A 22,570-nucleotide genomic window follows, 5' to 3' on the forward strand; every position below is an offset into this window, starting at 1 on the left:
TGGGGGGTGGGGAACTGGGGGGGGATAGCAGGGGGAGAAAAAAAAATAAATAAATACAAATTAAAAAAAAAAAAGATTGAGAGAGCCTATGAAGGAATTGAATAAGAGCAAAACAAAGTTTGTGATCTAAAGGCTTGTTAGTAATGTGGAATTTCTACTTGCAATGAGTGGGACAAATGAGTTATTTTTTCTCTTAGGAAAACGGGCAGCTTCTGCTAAATGTGTATTTTTCATTTTAATCCTGAAGATGCACCAAATAGCTAGTCATGGAGAAGGTACATATTTAACTTAATTTCTTTCAGGAATGGTTCTTACATTTATATTATTTAGTTTCTTTTACTTCCCTGTTTGAATACTTGAATAAACCACCAGTTTTACATAAAGAAAGACAAAATTCTGAGAAAAAGATGAGAATAACAGAAAAAGAATCATGAAACAATTACATACCGTGTAAAACAGTGTAATAATACCAGAAGAAGAAGAAATAAAGAAAATACAGGTGAAATATTTGAAACAATAATGGCTGAGAGTTTTTCAAATCAATGTCACAAAACCACAAAGAACACCAACCAGTAAAAATGACAAAATAAAAAACAAACAAACAAAAACAGAAAAAAACCCTACACATAGATAGATCATTTTCAAACTATGAAAAATCAAAGGTAAAGAAGACACCCTGAAAGAAGCTAGGGTGAGGGGAAACACTTTAGCTATTGAAGAGGGAAGATATGAATAATTACATCTGAAATCATGCAAGCAAGAAAAGAGTAGAGTGAAATACCTAAGGCATTGAGGAAAAACAACAACAGAAACAAAAACTATCAATCTAAAATTCTGCACCCGGTGAAAGTACCTTTCAAAAGTGAGGGAGACATTACAACTTTCTCAGACAAAAAATGAGGCAATTTGTTGCCGGTAGTTTTGCCTTGCAAGAGATGTTAAAAGTTCTTTAGGGAAAAGGAAAGTAACAAGTCAGAGACTCATATCTATATAAAAAATGAATAAGGGAAGATAAAATGAAAAACTTTTATTTTTTCTTATTCTTTGTTGATCTAACAGATAATTGTTTAAAATATAATAATGACAACATACTTGATTTTTGTTTTGCTTATGTGTAATATATATGGTATATATACAAACATATATATATATATATATATATATATATATATATGATTCTGTATGATTATAAATGATGTGGTTTGAATCTGTGTCCCCAACAAATCTCATGTCAAATTGAAATTCCCTCTGTTGGAGGTGGGGGCTGGTAGGAGGTGACTGGATAATGAGGGCAGAGTTCTCATGAATGGGTTGGCACCATGTCCTCAGTGGTGTTCTCACTGCTGATAGTGAGTGAGTTACTGTGAGATCTGCTTATTTAGAAGTGTGTAGCACCACCCCCCTCACTCTCTTCCTTCTCCTCTGGCCATGGAAGATACGACGGCTTCTCCCTTTGCCTTCTGCTATAATTATAGGTTTTTTTTAGGCCTCCCTAGAAGGCAAGCAGATGCTGCCATGCTTCCTGGATAGCCTGAAGAATCATAAGCCAATTAAACTTCTTTTCCTGATAAATTACCCAGTCTCAGGTGCTTCTGTGTAGCAGTGTGAGAATGGGATAATCTGATATATAAATGAAATGAATGACAGGAATAATACAAGGGATGGAAGGGAGACATTAATAATATTTTAATTATAATGTACTAATAATTAGGCAGTATAGTATTTTAAAGTAGACTTCAGTTAATTGTAAATGTACATCTTAAACTTTAAAGCAACAATTTGAAAAAGTAATTGATATACTAAAAGAAGAAAAAAAATAGAATAATAAATGCTCAATTTAAAACTACAAAGGACACAAAAAGAGAAGAAGACAGCTTTTCTTTCTCTTCCCGCCGCCCAAGATGCGAAAGGAAAGAAGGCCAAGGGGAAGAAGGTGGCTCCGGCTCCTGCTGTCGTGAAGAAGCCGGAGGCCAAGAAAGTGGTGAATCCCCTGTTTGAGAAAAGGCCTAAAAATTTTAGCATTGGACAAGACATCCAGCCCAAAAGAGACCTCACCCGCTTTGTGAAACGGCCCCGCTATATCAGGTTGCAGCGGCAGAGAGCCATAGTCTATAAGCGGCTGAAAGTGCCCCCTGCAATTAACCAGTTCACCCAGGCCCTGGACGGCCAAACAGCTACTCAGCTGCTTAAGCTGGTCCACAGGTTCAGACCAGAGACAAAGCAAGAAAAGAAGCAGAGGCTGTTGGCCCGCGCCGAGAAGAAAGCGGCTGGCAAAGGGGACGTCCCCACTAAGAGACCACCTGTCCTTCGAGCAGGAGTTAACAGCGTCACCACCTTGGTGGAGAACAAGAAAACTCAGCTAGTGGTGATTGCACACGACGTGGATCCCATTGAGCTGGTTGTCTTCTTGCCTGCCCTCTGTCGTAAAATGGGAGTCCCTTACTGCATCATCAAGGGGAAGGCAAGACTGGGACGTCTAGTCCATAGGAAGACCTGCACCACTGTCGCCTTCACACACGTTAACTCGGAAGACAAAGGTGCTTTGGCTAAGCTGGTGGAAGCTATCTGCACCAATTACAATGACAGATACGATGAGATCTGGCGTCTCTGGGGAGGCAATGTCCTGGGTCCCAAGTCTGTGGCTTGCATTGCCAAGCTAGAAAAGGCAAAGGCTAAAGAACTTGCCATGAAACTGGGTTAAATGTACACTGTTTCTGTAAATAAAAATAATTAATGCAAAGAGTAGAAGACAAAAATAGGAAGAAAGAGTCCCAAATAGAAAACACAAACAAACGTGGTAGATATTAATACAACTAGGTCAATAAATGCTTTGTATGACTATGGTCTAAATGGACCAATAAACAACAACAGTTGTCAGAGTAGATTAAAAAAAATACAAGACCTAATTACATGTTGTTTACAAAAACCCACTTTAAATATAAAGACACACATACAATAGAGATAAATTGATGGTAAAAATTATATGCTATTCTAACACATTTTAAAAAGCAGAAATAGCTGTATTAATTTCAGACAGAAGAGACTTCAATGCAAGAAAAGTTATCAGGAGTAAGGAAGGGCATTGTACAATGATAAAGGTGTTAATTCTCCAAGAAGATGTAACAATCCTTAAGGTGTATGTACCCAACAATGGAATATCAAAATATGTGAGGCAAAAACTGATAGAACTGTGAGGAGAAATAGATTAATCTACCATTATAGTTGAAAACTTCAACATGTTTATATCAGAAATGGATAGAACCAGCATGGTAGAACACAGTGAAACTCAGTAACACCATCAATCAAGTAGATATAATCAACATCTATACACTACTTCACCCAACAACAATAGAACATACATTATTCTCAAGCTTGCTTGGAACATATACCAAGATAGAGCAAATTCTGGGCCATACAACATACTTTAACAAATAGTAGAAATCATACAATATTTGCTCTCAGAATTCAGTGCAATTACATTAGAAATCGGTAACTGAAAGATCTCAAGAAAACTGAAAATATTTGGAGATTAAACAACATGCTTCTAAATAATGTATGAATCAAAAGAATTTTAAGAGATATTTAAAAATATTCTAAAGCGAATGAAATAAAACCACAACTTAACAAAATTTTTGGAATGCAGTGAAAGCAGTGTTTAGAGGAAAATGAATAGCATTAAATGCAAGAAAAATTTGAAGTTGATCATCTAAGCTTTCACTTTAGGGAACTGGAAAAATGAGAGTAAATTAAATGCAAAGTAAGCATAAGAAAGGAAAGTTTAAAAAAATAGAGCAGATGTCAAAGAAATTGAAAACAGAAAACCAATAGTGAAAATCAATGAAAACAAAAGGCCTATTCATTGAAAATAATAATAAGGTACATAGTCCTCTAGCCAGACTATTAAGCAAAAAAGAGAAAAGAGGAATATTACTAATATGAGAAATAAATGAGGGGACATCACTACAGATCTCATGGATATTAAATAGTAATCAAAAAATACTATGAAGAACTCTGCCCATACATTTGATAACTTTGACAAAATGAACTAATTCCTTTTGAGATACAGTCTGTCAAAACTCACACAAAAATACATAGATAATTTGAATATAAATAAATCTATTAAAGAAATTGGATAATATCATTCCAAAATAAAAGTGAATGTAAAGTGAAACACTAGGCCAAGATGAATTCATGGGTGAATTCTATCAGACATTTATGGAAAAAATACATTGATTATCCACAACCTCTTTTAGAAAACAGAATTAGCAGGAAAATTTTCTAAGACATTATGTGAGTCCAGAATTACCTTAATGCCAAAAGCAGACAAGGAAAAAGAAGGTGCAGAACATTATCTTTTATAAATGTACAAAAACGTCAATAAAATAGTAATATATTGAATTCAACAGTGAATAAAAAGAAATAAACACTATGACCAAGCAGGATTTATCCCAGGCATGTAAGGCTGGATTACCATTCAAAAACCAGTTAATGTAATCTATCACATCACTAGGCTGGAAAAGAAAAATCACATGATGACAATAGTTGCTGCAGAAAAACATTTGAAAAAAAATCCAACAGTTATTCATGATAAAAACTCAATAAACTAAGAAAGAAGAAATCTTTCTCACCTTGGTAAGAATATCTATGAAATACTATAGTTACCTTCTTACTTAATGGGGAGAAACTAGAAGCTTTTCCACTAAAATCAGGAAAAGGTAAGGATGCCCCTTCTTGCCCCTTCTTTTCAACATTGTACTAGAAATCATAGCTAATTAAATAGGACAAGAAAAGGAAATAAAAGGAATATTGATCAGGAAGGAATAAATAAAACTCTCTTTGTTTGCAGTTGACATGGTTGTCTATGTAGAAAGCCCAGGTTAATTAGCAAAACAAAAACAGAAGCCTGTAACTAATAGTGATTATAACAAGATTGCAGGATACAAGTTGAATGCATAAAAGTCAAATGCTTTTCTGTATACCAGCAATGAAAAAGTGTAATTTAAAGTTAAAAATCACAATAATGTTTACATTAGCACCCCAAATGAAATAGGTATAAATATAACAAAATATAAACAACATTAATATATGAAAAGTATAAAACTTAAGAAGTAAATTGAGGAAGAACTATATGTGGGAGATAGTCAATGATCATGGATGTCTCAATATTGTGAAAATGTCTATTCTTCCCAACTTAATCTACAGATTTAATGGAACCCCACCCAAAATCCCAGCAAGTTATTTTGTAGTATTTGCAAACTGATTCTAAAGTTTATGTGGAAATGCCAACAACACAGAAAAGACAGCTGAATATTGAAGAAAAAGAACAATGTCAAAGGGCTGACTCTGTCTAACTTAAAGACTTAGTATAAATATACAGCAACCAAAAAGCATGGTGTTGGAAAAAATAAATCAATAAAACAGGAGCGAGAGCTCAGAAAGAGACCCACAAAAAATATAGTTAATTCATCTTTGACAAAGGACCAATTGCAATGTAATAGAGAAAAGGTAGTCTTTTTAGTAAATGGTTCTGTAACAACTAGATATCCACATGCCAAAACAATGAATCTAGATATAGAATTACACTCTTCACAAAGTTAACTCAAAATGGATTATAGATAAGATGTAAAATAAGGAATTCTACAACTCTTTAAAGATAACATAGGAGAAAATCTGGATAACTTGGGCTCAGTAATAACTTCCTTGATAGGATGCAAAACACATAAAGAATGAAAAAATTGATGAGCTGGGCTTTTTTAAAATTAAAAACATCCACTGTATGAATGTGACTGTCAACAAAATGGAGAAAACAAACCAAAGACTAAGAAAATATTTGCAAAAGACATATATGAAAAAGAACTATTATCACAAATAGACAAAGAATTCTTAAAACTAAGTCAAAAGAAAATAAACCTATTCAATCAAAAAATGGGTCAGAGATGATAGGGTCTTCTAAATATACAATCATGTAGTCTGCAAATAGAGACAATTTGACTTCCTCTTTTCCTAATGGAATACCCTTTATTTTTCTTGCCTAATTGCTCTTGCTAGAACTTCCAATACTATATTGAATAGAAGTGGTGAGAGAGGGCATCCTTGTCGAGTGCCAGATTTCAAAGGGAATGCTTCCAGATTTTGCCCATTCAGTATGATATTGGCTGTAGGTTTGTCATAAATAGCTTTTATTGTTTTGAGATATGTTCCTGTGATACCTAGGATATTGAGAGTTTTTAGCACAAAGGGCTGTTGAATTTTGCTGAAGGCCTTCTCTGCATCTATTGAGATAATCATGTGGTTTTTGTCTTTGGTTCTGTTTATGTGGTGGATTACGTTTATAGACTTGCATATGTTGAACCAGCCTTGTGTCCCTGGAATGAAGCCTACCTGATTGTGATGGATAAGCTTTTTGATGTGCTGTTGCAATTGGTTTGTCAGTATTTTATTGAAGATTTTTGCATTGATGTTCATCATGGATATTGGCCTGAAGTTTCCTTTTTTTTGTTGAGTCTCTGCCGGGTTTTGGTATCAGGATGATGTTGGTCTCATAAAATGATTTGGGAAGGATTCTCTCTTTTTGGATTGTTCGGAGTAGTTTCAGAAGGAATGGTACCAGCTCCTCTTTGTACTTCTGGTAGAATTTGGCCATGAACCCGTCTGGACCTGGGCTTTTTTTGGTTGGTAGGCTATTAATTACTGCCTCAACTTCAGTCCTTGTTATTGGCCTATTCAATGTTTCAACTTCTTCCTGGTTTAGGCTTGGGAGGGTGCAAGTGTCCAGGAATTTATGCATTTATTCCAGGTTTTCTGGTTTATGTGCATAGAGGTGTTTGTAGTAATCTCTGATTGTAGTTTGTATTTCTGTGGAATCTGTGGTGATATCCCCTTTATCATTTTTTATTGCATCTATTTGATCCTTCTCTCTTTTCTTTTTTATTAATCTGGCTAGTGGTCTGTCTATTTTGTTGATCTTTTCAAAAAATCAGCTCCTGAATTTATTGATTTTTTGAAGGGTTTTTGTGTCCCTATCTCCTTTAGTTCTGTTCTGATCTTAGTTGTTTCTTGTCTTCTGCTAGCTTTTGAGTTTTTTGATCTTGACAACAGATGCTGGAGAGGATGTGGAGAAATAGGAACACTTTTACACTGTTGGTGGGAATGTAAACTAGTTCAACCATTGTGGAAGACAGTGTGGCACTTCCTCAAGGATATAGAAATAGAAATTCCACTTGACCCAGCAATCCCATTACTGGGTATTTACCCAAAGGATTATAAATCATTCTATTATAAAGACACATGCACACGTATATTCATAGCAGCACTGTTTACAATAGCAAAGACCTGAAACCAAAATGCCCATCGATGATATACTGGACAAGGAAAATGTGGCATATATACACTATGGAATACTTTGCAGCCATTAAAAAATGATGAGTTTGTGTCCTTTGTAGGGACATGGATAAATCTGGAAACCATAATTCTCAGCAAACTCACACAAGAACAGAAAATCAAACACCGCATATTCTCACTCATAGGAGGGTGTTGAACAATGAGAACACATGGACACAGACAGGGGAGCATCACACACTGGGGTCTGTTGAGGGGACAAACAAGGGAGGAACAGCAGGAGAGTGGGGAGGGATAACATGGGGAGAAATGCCCGATGTAGGTGACGGGGCGATGGAGGCAGCAAACAATATTGCCATGTGTGTACATATGCAACAATCCTGCATGATCTGCACATGTACCCCAGAACCTAAAGTACAATTAAAAAAAAAAAAGAAAATGGGTCAAAGACCCAAACAGACCTCATCAAAGTAGAGGCACAGATTCTAAATAACCACATTAAAATTTACTCCTCATAATTTGTCATCAGAGCTTTGCAAATGAAACTGCCAGTGAGAGACCACCATATATCTATTAGAATGGGCAAAATTCAGAACACTGGCAAAACCAAATGCTGGTAAGGAAGTGGGGTAATAATAATTCTCATTTATTGCTGGTAGGAATGCAAGACAGTGCAAACATGTTGGAAGACATTTGTCAGTTACTCACAAAACTGAACATACTGTATTCACACAATATAGAAATAATACTCCTTCATATTTACCCAATGGAGTTAAAAATATGTGCACACAAAAGCTTGAACAAAATGATTCAGAGCAACTTTATGTTTAACTGCCAAAGCTTGAAAGCAAATACAAATTTTCTTGCTTGGCTAGGTAAATATATAAACAAACTTCATTGTCCTTGGATGTGTAGATAAATATATTAAAAATTTTTGTTCCATCTAGACGATAGAATATTATTCAGCATTAAAAAGAAATGAACGTCGAGGTATGAAAAGACACAGAAAAAACTTAAATGTATATTATTGCTTAGCAAGTTAATCTGAAAAGGCTACACACTGTATGATTCCAACAAAATGATGTCCTGGAAAAGCCAAATTTGGAGACAGTAAAAGTGAAAAGATCAGTGTTTTTTAGGGGATAGTGGATGGAAAGGATGAATAAACAGAGCACAGAGGATATTTTGGGCAATGAAACTATTCTATGTGATGCTGTAATAGTGGATACATGTCAATAGACGGTGATCGAAAGCCATAGAATGTACAACACCAGAATAACCCCTAAAGTAAAGTATGGATTTTGAATGACAATGATGTGTTAACGTAGGTTCAATTGTAACAAACACACACCACTCTGGTGGAAAATCTTGATAATATATGATGCTATATATGTGTGGGGAATGGGAGAAGATGGGAAATTCCTGTATTTTCCACCCAAATTTTCTATGAACCTAAAACTGCTCTAAAAAAAAAAAAAGTCAAAAACAAGGAAGTAATGAAGGAGAACCTGAATGCTAAAATTGCTAAAAAACATATGAAGTTAAGACAATGGGCAAAACTGCACTATTAATGCCCATGTATGCATACTTAGACAAATATAAAAGTAAATAAATGAATAAAAATAATTACTAAATTGGTGTTTGTTTCTTTTGATGCACAGAAGAGGTCTGTTACTAGGATCAGGCATATGGAAAACTTTCAGGATGGTGGACAAGTTTTATTAACTTTGTCAGGGCAGGACCTCGGTAGTGGTTGAAAGAGTATTTTTCTTACAATAGTTCATTTAGTTCCACATATATTTCATGTCATTTTCTGCTTCTGTGTTTTGCCAAACTAAACCAAACCAAGATACAAAATTTAAAGCTTTGAGGAAACCAGAAATGTCAATCTTCATAATGTACTTTGGTGTTCAAATTACAGCTTTTGTCTACTTTTTAATGTTCCTAGTTGATAAAAACTAAGATTTCAATTGGGTCAATAAAAACAAAAACAAACAAATGAAAAAAGCTCTGTTCTTTCTTTATAAAAAACCAGTTGAGAGATTGGCAGATGGGGAAGGTGGAGAGGAAGTGATCAAACTATTACCTCTGTTACTGATAATCTGATAGAAGTAAATAACTCTAGATCAGTGACCAAGAAAGTTTACTAATACTTTATTATGGATCCACAGCCGTATCCATCCTTGGATCCTTCAGTGGTATAGTCTGGCCCTATAAAGGAACATGAAGGAACAAGGAATACATACATTCAGAAGACAGGTTTGATTTGTAAAGAGAAGCACAGATTGAATTAAATATGTCCTTTTTGTGAAACTGATCAGTCAAGGAGGGATGTACAAAAGGGTAGCAAAAGAGGACATGTAAGTTACTTTAGCAGACATTCCTTCTTTCAGAAATGGGCTCAGGAAAAGGGATGTTTCATGGAAGAGCATAGTATTATTTGTATGTACAAACTGTAGTGTTTTAAACCATACAGCTGTCTCCTTTGTTAGACATTTCAGTTTTTTCCAGCTGTTCACCAGAATAAATAACAATTTAATCATGCCCATGTGCATATACATTTCTGTGTCTCTCTGTGATAGATTTGCTGCTTTATAGCAAAAATAAAAAAAAAATCATTAGTTTTAGAACCCACTGTCAATAAAATGGAACAGGGCAGTTTTATATTTAAGATCTCATGCTGTGAAAAATTCCATTTCAGATTCAGTCTTGTCTAGCAAGGAGTCATGTGTAAAATAATTTCAAGCAACACATTATAGAAAATCAAACAACCTTAGTATTTGATAGAGATTCTATTTTTCTCACATAGCACATACTCAGGAGTAGATTAAGCAGTCAGTGCACACAGTAAAGTGCAGAAACAGGATTAGGCTTCTCAGTTATCACTGTCCTCCGAGTTCATGCTGTAGCCTCAGAGATCAGTTTGCCAGTTGACCAGTGCTCTCTAGTTGATTAGCTTCTCACCATAGCATCTCATCCTCAGATCAATTTTTATTATCTTTTATATTCCAGCGGTACACAGTGCAACCAGACCTCTGTCAGCATCCTTTACTTTTCCCTTTGTGAGTACAAATTTCTGCTGCTGAAAAATAAATGAGTATCAAAAAGATGTCTTTCTTTTATATCTATTTATCCAGTAATCTAACATTCCTGATAAAAAGAAATCCAAGATGATCCATAAGATATTTTTAAAAATATTGTGAAATGACCATGTTTGTCAGGGTGCCAATTTCCCTACTGACAGTTCTGTGATAATATCTGTCAACAACTGGGTAAAATTTAAATGTCTGTTTTATCTTTGTGTAAAAAAGCTAATCTTTATAATTTATTCTTTTTCAGCTCAAAGAATCGTCATGCAGTAGACATTTCAAGGTTAGAGAAATTTTGCAGGACATGGAATAGTTGAAGTTTGACAGCAATTTTGGGATTACAGCACTTTTGGCTGTATGTGTGATGAAATAAACTCCACTGAGGTGGGAAGATCACTTGGGCACAGGTGGTCAAGGTTGTGGTGAGCTGTGATGGTGACACTGCACTTCAGCCTGGACTCCCCTTCATTTACTTATACTCATCCATCTTGTTAATTCTTTAAAAAATAAAATAAAATAAAATAAACTCCAAGGGTTCATTTGACTTTGAACTACTGTATGTTCTTTTAAAGAGAAACTGCTTCCATGCCCAAGTGGGCTACTCAGACCTAATGTGGAATAATGCAACTCTTGTCACAAATGTCATTAAGGGTTCAAACTGAGCATCTGGTGCTTATTATAAGGTATTTCTCCTACTTTCAAATAGGTATTTCAGTCCTCTATTCTGGAGGTAATCTAACTTGTATTAATTATAGTTTGTCCAAGAGGAATAATGTAAAGTCCACTACGGATTTTCTGGCAAGGCAGTAACTTGAGAATAAATGTTTAGCTGTCTTTTGTCAGTCCCTTCTAAACTATCTTTGAACAATGGTGTTCCAGCCATGGACAATTTTGCCTTCAGACCTACTTCTCACACTTCCGCTATATGGCTATCTAATGCAAGGTCTATGGCAAAGGACCTTGCATTAGATAGCCAAGCAAGGAAAGTGTGAGAAATTCCTGCTACCTGTGTTTCTCAGGCTCCTGTGTCAACTTTTTCCTAATTAAGGTCTGCCAGTGGAAGTCACTAGTTTGTGATTAGAGGGCTCCAGTACGAGAAAATTCAGGGCATTTCTGTTCCCAGTTCTCTCCCTAAGGCTGTGTTTCCTGCAGCAACTGACAGGCAAGCCGAAATGTAAACTTTTGTCATCAATTTAGACTCTTGTAACTTCATACCTGTAGCAAATGGACTTTACTCACAACACTAGGAAGCCCCAGCACGTCTGCATTGTTCTGGTAGCCATTCTTTGCAAAGATACAGGCAACATAATTGATAGGGAAACAGAGGACCTATATCTTGCAGACTATTTCTATTCTTTGACTCATTCATTATCCATTCACTTAATACACATTGAGCATGTGATTTGTAGCAGAATATACCTAATGTTGAAATTACAACAGCAAACAAAACAAAACCTTTGCCATACCTAATACTGAAATTATAACAGCAAACAAAACAAAACCTTTGTTTCTTCAAGTTTTTACACTCTTTGGAAAGAAGGCAAAAAATAAATTGAGTACATTTGTGATAGTTAATATTGAGTGTCACTTTGATTACATAGAAGGATGCAAAGTATTGTTTCTGGGTGTGTCTGTGACAGTGTTGCCACGGGTGATTAACATTTGAGTAAGCAGACTGGGAGAGGCAGATCAACCCTCAATCTAAAGGGGAACCATCTAATCACCTGCCAGTGTGGCTAGAATAAAGCAGGCAGAAGAAGGTGGAAAGAGTAGATTTGCTGAGTCTTCTGGCTTTCATCTTTCTCCTGTGCTGGACACTTCCTGTCCTTGAACATTTTGCTCCGAGTTCTTCAGCTTTCGGACTCTTGGACTTTCACCAGTTGTTTGCCAGAGGCTCTCGGGCCTTTCAGCCACAGATTGAAGGCTGCACTGTCAGCTTCCCTACTTTTGAGATTTTGGGGCTTGGACTGGCTTTCTTTCTCCTCAGCCTGCAGATGGCTTATTGTGAGACTTCACCTTGTGATCATGTGAGTCAATACTTCTTAATAAACTCCCCTTCATATACTCATCTATCCTGTTAATTCTGTCCCTCTAGAGAACCCTGACTAATACAACATTTTTTAAAAGATATTAGATATTAGAAGGTGCTAAGTTTTATGAAGAAAGGAATGAGTCAAAGGGAATAAAAAGACCTATAGAGATTGTAATTTTAAGTACAGTGGGTAGAGGAAGAACTTTCTTAGAAGATAATATTTGACAGCTACCTAAGGAAGACGAGAGTTGAGTCATGCAGATAGCTGGGGCCTTGGAGAACCAGGCACAGGTGAGAAACAGCATAAGGTCAGTATGTTGTATTGAACTACAAAGGGAGAGAGCGATGGAATGTGAGGTTAGGATGAGACAGAGACTATAGAACTCTGAGATCCTTATAAGACTTTTAGGGCATTATAAGGGCTTTATCCTTATTGGAAAACCATTGGAAGGGTGACTTGGCATAATTTGCATTTTAAAAGCATCATTCTGCTTGCTGTGTTGAAGAAAGATACATATTTTGAGAAGTTTTTCTATAGATGGGAGTGGAGAAATAAGTTGTGACTGGAGAGAATATGTGGTTGAGAGAAGTTTTATTCTTGGTTGTACATTGGGAGAGATACTAACATTTGATGAATATGAAGGTAGGAATGCTTTAACAGAGAAAGGGAAGTTCACTATGCTAGAGAGAGAAGGAAAAATGCTACATTTGGATAGATATTAAAAGTATCAACTAGGGCAAATGTAGGTTTGCTCTTATATGGGTGCATAGACAACATCTCTAGTATACGGGGAGAGGAGAGGCAAGAAACATATTTCAGAGGTAACTCAGGATAGATGAATGAGGTGAGGGCAGCTTGTGGAATGTTGTATCTTATTTCTTTAATTGTCTCAGTAATACAATAAGCACAAATTGCAAGTGAGAGTGAAATGGCATTGAAGATTTGAAGAGAAAGGAGGATGAATAATATAATACAGACTCTTACGAAGTGAAAGTCTGAATGGGCCAGGGAACAGCAGGATAACTGGATAGGTAAAGACACATTAAGGAAAATAGGATTTTAAATGAGATCAGTCTGTAGGGGTATCTATTTTTCTCAATAAAAGTTATTAGTATTTAAACAGGGTGGGGATTTTTTTTTTTTTTTTTTTTTTTTTTTTGGGTGGGGTTTTTTTTTTTTTTTTTTTTTTTTTTTTTGAGACAGAGTTTCGCTCTTGTTACCCAGGCTGGAGTGCAATGGCGCAATCTCGGCTCACCGCAACCTCCGCCTCCTGGGTTCAGGCAATTCTCCTGCCTCAGCCTCCTGAGTAGCTGGGATTACAGGCACGTGCCACCATGCCCAGCTAATTTTTTGTATTTTTAGTAGAGACGGGGTTTCACCATGCTGACCAGGATGGTCTCGATCTCTTGACCTCATGATCCACCCGCCTCAGTCTCCCAAAGTACTGGGATTACAGGCGTCAGCTACCATGCCCGGTCCCAGGGTTAGGATTTTACCAAGCAAGTATAAAGGGCAAAAATATAGTCAGGCCTATGAGGTTATATTCAAAATAATTAGTATAATTATGACTTTGAATTTCAGTTTGAGTGAGAAGTCTCAACACATGAAGAGATGAGCAATAGAGAAAAATTCATAGATCAATAGAATCATTGGGGCTGAAGGACTGCTGGAGTCAAAGGACTAGTAGAAGATGGATGGTAAATGTTGAGGGATGGATACTTACACTGAAATAGTACACAACACATGGAAAAGTTTGAGTATATTCATGAAAATAAGCTGCTGAAGTAGAATGGAAATCAAAAGTATTGGTGTTCAAGTAAGAAGTCAGGAGGTTAGAAGGGTTTATTCATATGGATATTAAAATCATAAGAATTAAATAAGGTACAGTTTTGGGGAGAGTGACACAATCTAGGATTTCTTTGAGAAATCAGAGAAAATGACTCCAGGAGTTAGATGATGACTATAACAGTTTGTGGCTTATGTGAGTAAAGCTAGTGGTTACTAGGAAACAAAGGAAGAGCATGTTCCAGAAGTGCCAATGAGGGGCAATAAGGAAGCCTAACTTAGCTTGAAGACCAGAGATAGGACTGTCATGTAGAATGGAGCCGAAGTTGCTTGTTGCTGTCATATGTATGATTCTTGCCCTCTCAACATCCTCCATACAAAAAATAAGACCCTACATCTCACATTTGGCATTTACCGCTCGATTTTTGTTTCATTCATTGTCATCTTTCTGTCGCCATAGTCAAGGCAAAAACTTAGACAATGATACTAACAACACAACGATCAAGCAATAATTTCTAATATAAATATATAATTCAGACTGAAAATTTAAAAGATATAAGAAAGTCTTTTAAGTTTAATCAAGAGAGTAACAACAAATTATATTTCTCTGGAAATTTTAAGCTATAACAAAAGAAAGAAATATCCAAGAATGCAATAAACAACAAAAAAAATAATTTTATTTACAAATAAAAGAACAAAACACATTGTCTTAGAAGAGCTAAAAGACAATGGAACATTAGAGCTTCAGAGTTCTGAAGGAAAAAAGGTTATAATCCATGAAATCCAAACCAGGCAGGTTTAGAGCTTGGTTTGAAATAAATTAATTCTCAGATACTCAAGGTCCTAGATAATATAATAATGCTATGCCATAAATAATTACTGGAAAACCAGTGGAATATAAATTTTAAAAAATCACCAAAAGAAAGAAAACATAAAGAAATAGTGACTGTAATGTTTAGTTAAAAGAGCTGAGATCAGTAAATATCATCTACAGATAAATTTAAGGCAAAATATTTTTCCAGCAAATTATATAAACCAGTAAATTGATATTCCAAGTTGATATATGACAACATTATACACATTGTTATACTTTTGTGTATTCAAACTGGTGAAGAAATCACTGGAATCTTTTCCTGAGGAAGATATTACATTCTTCATATTTGTAGTTGTGCTATGTTCAAGATGTGTTTTTTTTTCCTATTGCAGATTATGTTATTTAAAACCTTTGTTTAAAAAATGGAGTAGCAATTTTTCAGACTGCAGTTACCATATTTTTTGCATATTTTTGTCTAAGTAAAATAAACTTGATATGACTATAGCCATAAACTGACTCTTAATTTTTCTGTGTAAAAAACATGTGATGGCATATATTACTCCCATATCCAAAGATTTAACAACAGAAAATTAGAAAATATTTAAACAATTTAATTTCTAATATTCAGGTTATACTTTTATTTTCTTAAACATTTGCATGAATGATTATTATAGCATAATAATCTTTCAAAAGAATGATATTGTACCCTTTGCTAAAATTAAAGTAGAATAACCAACTTTGGATGCAGTTCTGAAGAAACCTGTAAGTAAAAAGATTTTATTGAAAGCAAGGGCCAAGATTGAAAGTACAAAAAACCAAATAGTAATCATTAAACAACATGACAGAGACAAAACCAAACAAAATAGTTGTAAGAGTATGTATAAATTAGCTACATACCCCATAGTTGGAAAAAAAAAAAGAAAATACAGCTATCTGAAAATAAAATATTGGCCAATTAAGTTAAATAACAGTTTAAAATATATATATACATAATAGATTAGAAGAAATATCTGCAATACACATAAGATATATCTCTACTAAAAAGAATCATTTTTTTAAAAGATGATTAACTCAAAGGAAAAAGTGTTAAATAATGCAAATAGGCCACTAAAACACAAATATAAATTCAAACTAGTAATTAGGGATGCTAACTAAAATAATAATCACTATAATATTTGTGAAATTTTAAAAGTCTACATTTGTTTTCCAGTATAGAAGTCATGGTAATGTGCACCACACTACTGACTGGACTGTGAACTACATATGCTACTGGGGGTAGGAGGAGCAATATGGTGGCATTATTTATCCATAAAACTTCATTTATATTTTCCTCAATCAGTGTCATCTTTTAGAATTCTGAGAGTTTAAAAGTATTATAAGAATTTATGCACAAAATGTTTTATAGTCTTAAAATACATATTAGTTATTCAGTGAATAAAGTATATCCATATTATAGAATATGATACAGGCACTAAAAATATGAGATGGACTATAGGCACTGGTCTGGATAAATGTCACTGATAGATTGTTAAGTGAAAAAGAAAAACATATTCTAGAATAATGTGCACCTTTTACCTTGCTAATAAAAAGAAAAGAATAAAGAAGCCTACATGAATATAATTGTAAGTAGGTTATAGGAGTATTCTGTTAGGTACAGACAAATTAAAAATAAATATAAATTTGATTAAACAGATGAGTTTGAAGCAAAGAATATATTTTTATGTTTTTCATGCTACTCAGTATTGTGTAACTAATTATATGTAACATGTCTTTCTTTGTGATTAAACAGTTCTTTGACAGAATTTAAAGCATACATACTTTCAGATGATATTAATTACAAAAATCATTCTCATGAAAAAATTTATACAACAGATATAATTGACAGCTGTGTAATTTTAGCTTACAAAAGTTAAATACCACTAGTGGTAGGATTATTAATATAAGAAAAATTGTCATTCAAGTGAGATAATTCTATGTAGAGCAAAAGATTTTATAATAAAAACCTATAAAATTTATGGCACTTTGTATTTTAAAAAGCCTCAAAAATGTTAAAAAAAACTGTTAGAAATGCAATAATTTATTGATGTGAAAATGACAGTGCATTGATTTAAAAGAGCAGTCTGTAATAAGAAAACAGAAAATAAAGAGGTAGACAAATTGGTTAAATTTTTTAAATCGATTAATAATAAGAAAGTCCTTATCTTTTCAGTGTCTGTATAAATTCATATTAATTACCCATGCACAAAATGTTGAAGAAACTCCAATAAATTGAAAAGACCAAGATGTTACAGAGTACCGTCTTCAACATGAAGTGCATATGACAAGAGTTAACTATATATGTGTGGACAAAAAAAGCAATATTAATAGCAAAGTTTCAAGTACCTGAAACTTTGTAGCAAACAAAAGTTGAAATTGTAGTATATTTAAAAATCAATAAAAATGAAGATGTCAAATATCACAACTCACATTATAAATTAAGTTGTAGGCAAGTACTAATTTGTCTTATTTTTCACTGTATTTTAAAGTTAGAATTATTTGGAATGAACAATTGAAACAAATAAGCAAATAAATAAATGAACACAGAAATTAAGATAGTGATTGATACCAGCTTCTCTTTTGAGAAGGTCTTGGATTTGAATGTTTGCTCTAAATCTGTCTGGACAAATTATTTAATTTCACTGAGTTTCATCTTCCTCAGATATGTGATTTATTGGCATTTAACCATTCTAAACTTCAATTTTCAGTAAATGAAGATAATGGTACCCACCTCATGTATTTTTTATAAATATTAAATCTATAATTCTTAGCCAATATCTTCAATAGCTATCTCTAATCTTCCTATTAACCTCAACATTAATAATAGAATTCAGGTGGGGCAAGATTTTTTCAATTTACCTTCAAATTATAACTTAATTATTTGCTAACTGTGCTTGTAAATAACATTTGCCTTGAAGAAAAATTCTAGATCTACCAAAGATCATCAGGGTGCCCTAAAGCACAAAAACAGGTGATCAAAACCTGGAAGCTGGTTGCAGTTAAAAGCACTGCTACCTTCTTGCTCCACGAGTTGAGTAATTCAGCCATAATATATAAATTATAACCTACTTGACATGGTTATTACAGGCCATTCTACTAAGAAAATGTGTTCAATAATTCTCTACATGCAGAAGCACATTGCAGCCTTTAATTTATGCCAATGTGTAAGGCAGAGAGTCTCCTAGCATCCTCTTTTCCACACAAATTCTCTTCAATTGAAGAATTACACACTCATGGAAAAAAAGTGTCATTCCCTGAAGTGGAATTTGGATATTCATGAAGACCTATTTTGATTTATGCAGTAATCTTATGGGACACTAGTGTTGTTTGAAGTAAGGGATTCTATTAAATGAAGAATGTGGGAAGTGAGACCAGGGATTGAAAGTTATTTAAAGTTAGGAGAAATGAGGAAAGATAACTTTAGCAAGACAGCATAAATTTCCCATAGTGTTACACAAAAAGTGGAAAAGCTATGCTTGATTAGAAAATAAATTGAATGACAATATCTTTATTTTGCAAGTGCAGCAGAGATGAGTGTCAGAAAGATGTTCAAATTGGTTCACATAAAAAGCATATTGTCCTGGATCTTGAAACTTGCTGTGGTTGTATTTTCCATCTCAGATAAATAAGCCATTATCACAACAGGAAAATAAGCTAGCACATGTAAGAACAACAGTAAAAATTAAAAATAGAAAATATTTTTGATTTATGAACAAAATTTTGTTGTTTTTTTCATGAGTTTACAAATGTGTTTATCCATTCACTAAACTAACAAGCAGTTTCTACCTTCATAAATCAAACCAGGAGGCTTAGCATTGCTGAGGTATTGGACAAGCAACCAAAAATTACAACAGTGTGACATGCTATTTTTGGCATATGAATGGAAACTTCACACAGAGGAGGAAATATTCTTTGGCTAAAGAAAGATAAAACAAAGGAAAACCATACATTCTTCTCTTAAGAAGCATATAATTTGTCCAGAAGTCTTAATGCGGCCTGCAAAGCCACATGAAAAACTGTTTATAATACATGATTATGTTATGATTCCTAAGTGATTAGGAAATTTAGGGAAGAAACACACCCATCAACACAGAATATCTGAGAATAATTCCGTAGGTATACTTTAAAGTATTTTTACCACTTTACATAAAGGAAAAATGCAGATGATGAGTGGGGATGTCAGAGAATGGCAAAAGTAAATGCTTGAAGTATTTTATTTTAATGGGTTTAATGGCTCTTAAAATTAACTTCAAGCTTTAAAATGCTGCTTCTAAAACCATTATAAACATCACTTTCACTCTGGAATGGATCCAGGTGAAGGTAACAGTGAATATAATACACAGCAACATGTCTTAGATAAAGCAAATAAATAAACAAATTTTCTCAGAGAAAATAGCTACTTCTATTAAATACTGTGTAATTTTAAAGTTGTTGGTGAGAAGGACAAAAGCAGAAAAGAACCATATGGAGTGTGGAAGAGAAAGAGAACACATTAAAAAAAGAAAAAAGTGGGTGATTCTCTTTCTATGCTTATAAACTTCTCTGAGATAGAAAATAAAACCACACAAAAAGTTTCAAGATCCAGGACAATATGCTTTTTATATGAACCAATTTGAACATCTTTCTGACACTCAGGAGAAATTGATTACTGACATAATTTAATAATTAAAAAATTGAGAACATAACTGTGGTTTCTCTAAAAGATATTTTATGAGACACAAAATTATTGCAAGTTGTACTCTTTGTCAAATTCCACTAAGCTGTACATGATGAATATATGTTAAAAACTGCTGTTTAAAAACCTAGTTTTTAATAGAGTCTCCTGCACAAAGAGTTAGCTTCCTTTTTTCCCTTATATGCAAATTCTTCCCAAATAAGGCTACTACTTATCCTTTCCTAAGTCTCAGATGTAGCAATAAAAATACAAAGCATTCAGTTAAATTCTAATTACAAATACACAACAGATAATCTGTATTATTCATTGTCTATCAGAAAATCAAACTAAAATTAGTCAATCATATTTTATTCAGATACTTTATAGTTAACACAAAATTACATAGACTTCCTACTCTGTGAAAATTACTTATTGGACAGTGTGATAGAAAAATAAGGTTTGAAAAAAAATGATCTTAGTTTGGCCTTTCCTGATTCAGTTTTTGAGACAGGGTTAGAGAACAGGTAGGCTACTTGGAGGTGATAGGCTATCCTAGGTATCATGGCTTGGAGAACTAGGAAGAGACAGAGAAAGCAATCTGTACAGTAAGTGCTATGATCTTACAAGATGCCACTGAAGAAACCGGAGTTTGAACCTGTTGAAGATCCTGGGAGTCAGTGCACAAAACTTCTCAGAGGTATCTCACCCAAGAAGTAAAGGGTTTGGGACATCCTTCTTTAGTTCAGGTCAGCTATTAGGGATAGCAACTGTACAAGGTACATCCTATTAGCAGAAACACTCAGGCAATCAGAATTTCAAACGTGGTTAAGGTGTTACTGGGGAGGATGCAAACAGTATGCACACAATATTAGAGCTAAGGTTGGTAATCTCACCTATACTTGAATCATCAACTCTAAGTCCCTGGCACACTTGCACCTTTATTACAACAAGGCATCATCACAATTCTGCGTTGTTATCCAATTTGGCTTTAGTCGCTTCCACTGTTTAGTTAGGTTCTCAAATTCACATAGACCTTTCAAGCCTATTGTTTTATCTCTTCAACCAAATCAATCAATGATATAAATTAAACAGAACCTTTGTCTTATCTGTTACTTTGCTCATGTCATTTTACTTGCCTAGATTTTTTTCTCTTTTAATTTTTCCTGAATTTATTCTTTAAATCCTAGTCCTTCTATGAAGTGTTTCTCAAATCTTATGCCTACATGATGGAAATAGGAAGCGAGAATATATATGTTGGTATTTGCTCTGTTTGGTTTATACAAATATGATTATGTAGAGGGAATCAGAAGATTCCATGACTAAAGCTGAGTTGACAACGCCAAAAAAGACAGATAGATATATCGAAGCCAGGAGCAACAATTCTGCACTAAAGTTGTTTAGACAGATTTTCAAAATCTATCTTCCTTGTTCTTGGTATATATGCTATTAATTTTCTGTGGCTACTGTAAAAAAACACCACAAACTTGGTGGCTTAAGATATTAGAAATTTAACATCTCATAGTTCTGGAAGCAAGAAGTCCAAAATCAGTTTTACTGGGGCAAAATCAAGGTGGGGACAGACCCGTGATCCTCCAGGAAGCTCTATGCTCTTTGTTTCTTCTTTCTTACTCTGGTAGCTTCAGCATTCTTTGGCTTATGGCCTCATAACTCCCATGTCTGCCTTGGTGGTCATATTGCCTCTTCCTCTTTCATGCCTAATCTCTCTCTGAGGCTCTAAGAACAGTTGTGATTGCATTTAGGGACTATAAATCAGGATATTTCCATCCCATGATCCTTAACAGTCACCTCTGCAAATACCTTTTTTTTTTCCATATGAGAAAACACATTTGTTTCAGAGATTAGAAGCTGATATCTTTGAGGGCCTACTAGAATTATTGGACGAATTGAGCATATACCTTTCCTCTTTATTTTTGCTATTCAAATTTTCACAGTACATTGCATAATTTGATTTTAAAATATTTGCCTCCTGCAACAGACAAAATAATCTGTGTCTTTCAATGTCCCTTCAGAGAAGAGCCTGGGTTTCATCTCTATATTTCCTGTATGTACTGCTATGCCAGGTACATGGAGAGACTAAAAAAATACTGTTGAGTTAATATCAATGTTAAATGGTCATATAATTGTTTCCATTTATTTTCTTTCTCTCTCTCCTCTCACTGTTTCTTGGAGTTTAAAAACAATGACAGCATTTTCCTTCCCTTGAAACAAAAGTAGTATTATAATTTCAGTTTTTTCTAGCCAGTTTTACAGATCATTCTTAATTTCCTTATTATATGGTGTGCAATGTAGAGACTCATCAGGTTTTGGCCCAAATTCTACAATCATAATAGTATCATTTGTTACTGGGTGTTCTGTAAACTGTTATCTATGCTATCATCTGCTGTTAATGTCAGCTATCAGACCCAATCTTTCAGTCCTAAGGCAAGTTGAAAGGATTGGAGCAAATTACTCAGCCTTTCTTTGTTTCAGTTTCTTTCTACTTTAAATTGCTTAATAATATCCCAAGGATATTCGAGGGGCTCAAATAAACCATAAGCTCTTAACTAAAAATTGTACAAATTAAGTTACCTCTATTATTTCTATCATTAATAATACCATCTGTGGTTCCATCCCCTTGTCTACTTAATGTCTCTGGGCATTTAAGTATTTTATGCACTATTATAAAGCCAGGTGGGCTATGCAGACTACCTAATATTTGATTTTATTATACTGGTTTATGGTGACAACTGCTTATTATAGGTATTCTCAGAGTTTTCTATTTTTTTTTAACACTTTGAGTTCTATCTGTAATGATAAGGAA

At 34.2% G+C, this 22,570-nt stretch overlaps 1 protein-coding gene across 1 annotated transcript in view; it reads left to right on the plus strand.

Moving 5' to 3' along the window:
- LOC108317232 (60S ribosomal protein L7a-like) overlaps positions 1-2,729 on the plus strand; it is a 5,046-nt gene extending 2,317 nt beyond the window's left edge. Inside the window, exon 2 of the mRNA XM_037745412.1 lies at positions 1,852-2,729. Within this exon, the coding sequence (XP_037601340.1) occupies positions 1,852-2,701 (850 nt within the window). The 3' untranslated portion in view covers positions 2,702-2,729. The remainder of the gene's footprint in view (positions 1-1,851) is intronic.
- The last annotated feature ends 19,841 nt before the right edge of the window (positions 2,730-22,570 follow it).

Source organism: Cebus imitator, unplaced genomic scaffold (genome assembly GCF_001604975.1).
Source record: "Cebus imitator isolate Cc_AM_T3 unplaced genomic scaffold, Cebus_imitator-1.0 Scaffold199, whole genome shotgun sequence".
NCBI classification, from domain to species: Eukaryota; Metazoa; Chordata; class Mammalia; order Primates; family Cebidae; genus Cebus; species Cebus imitator.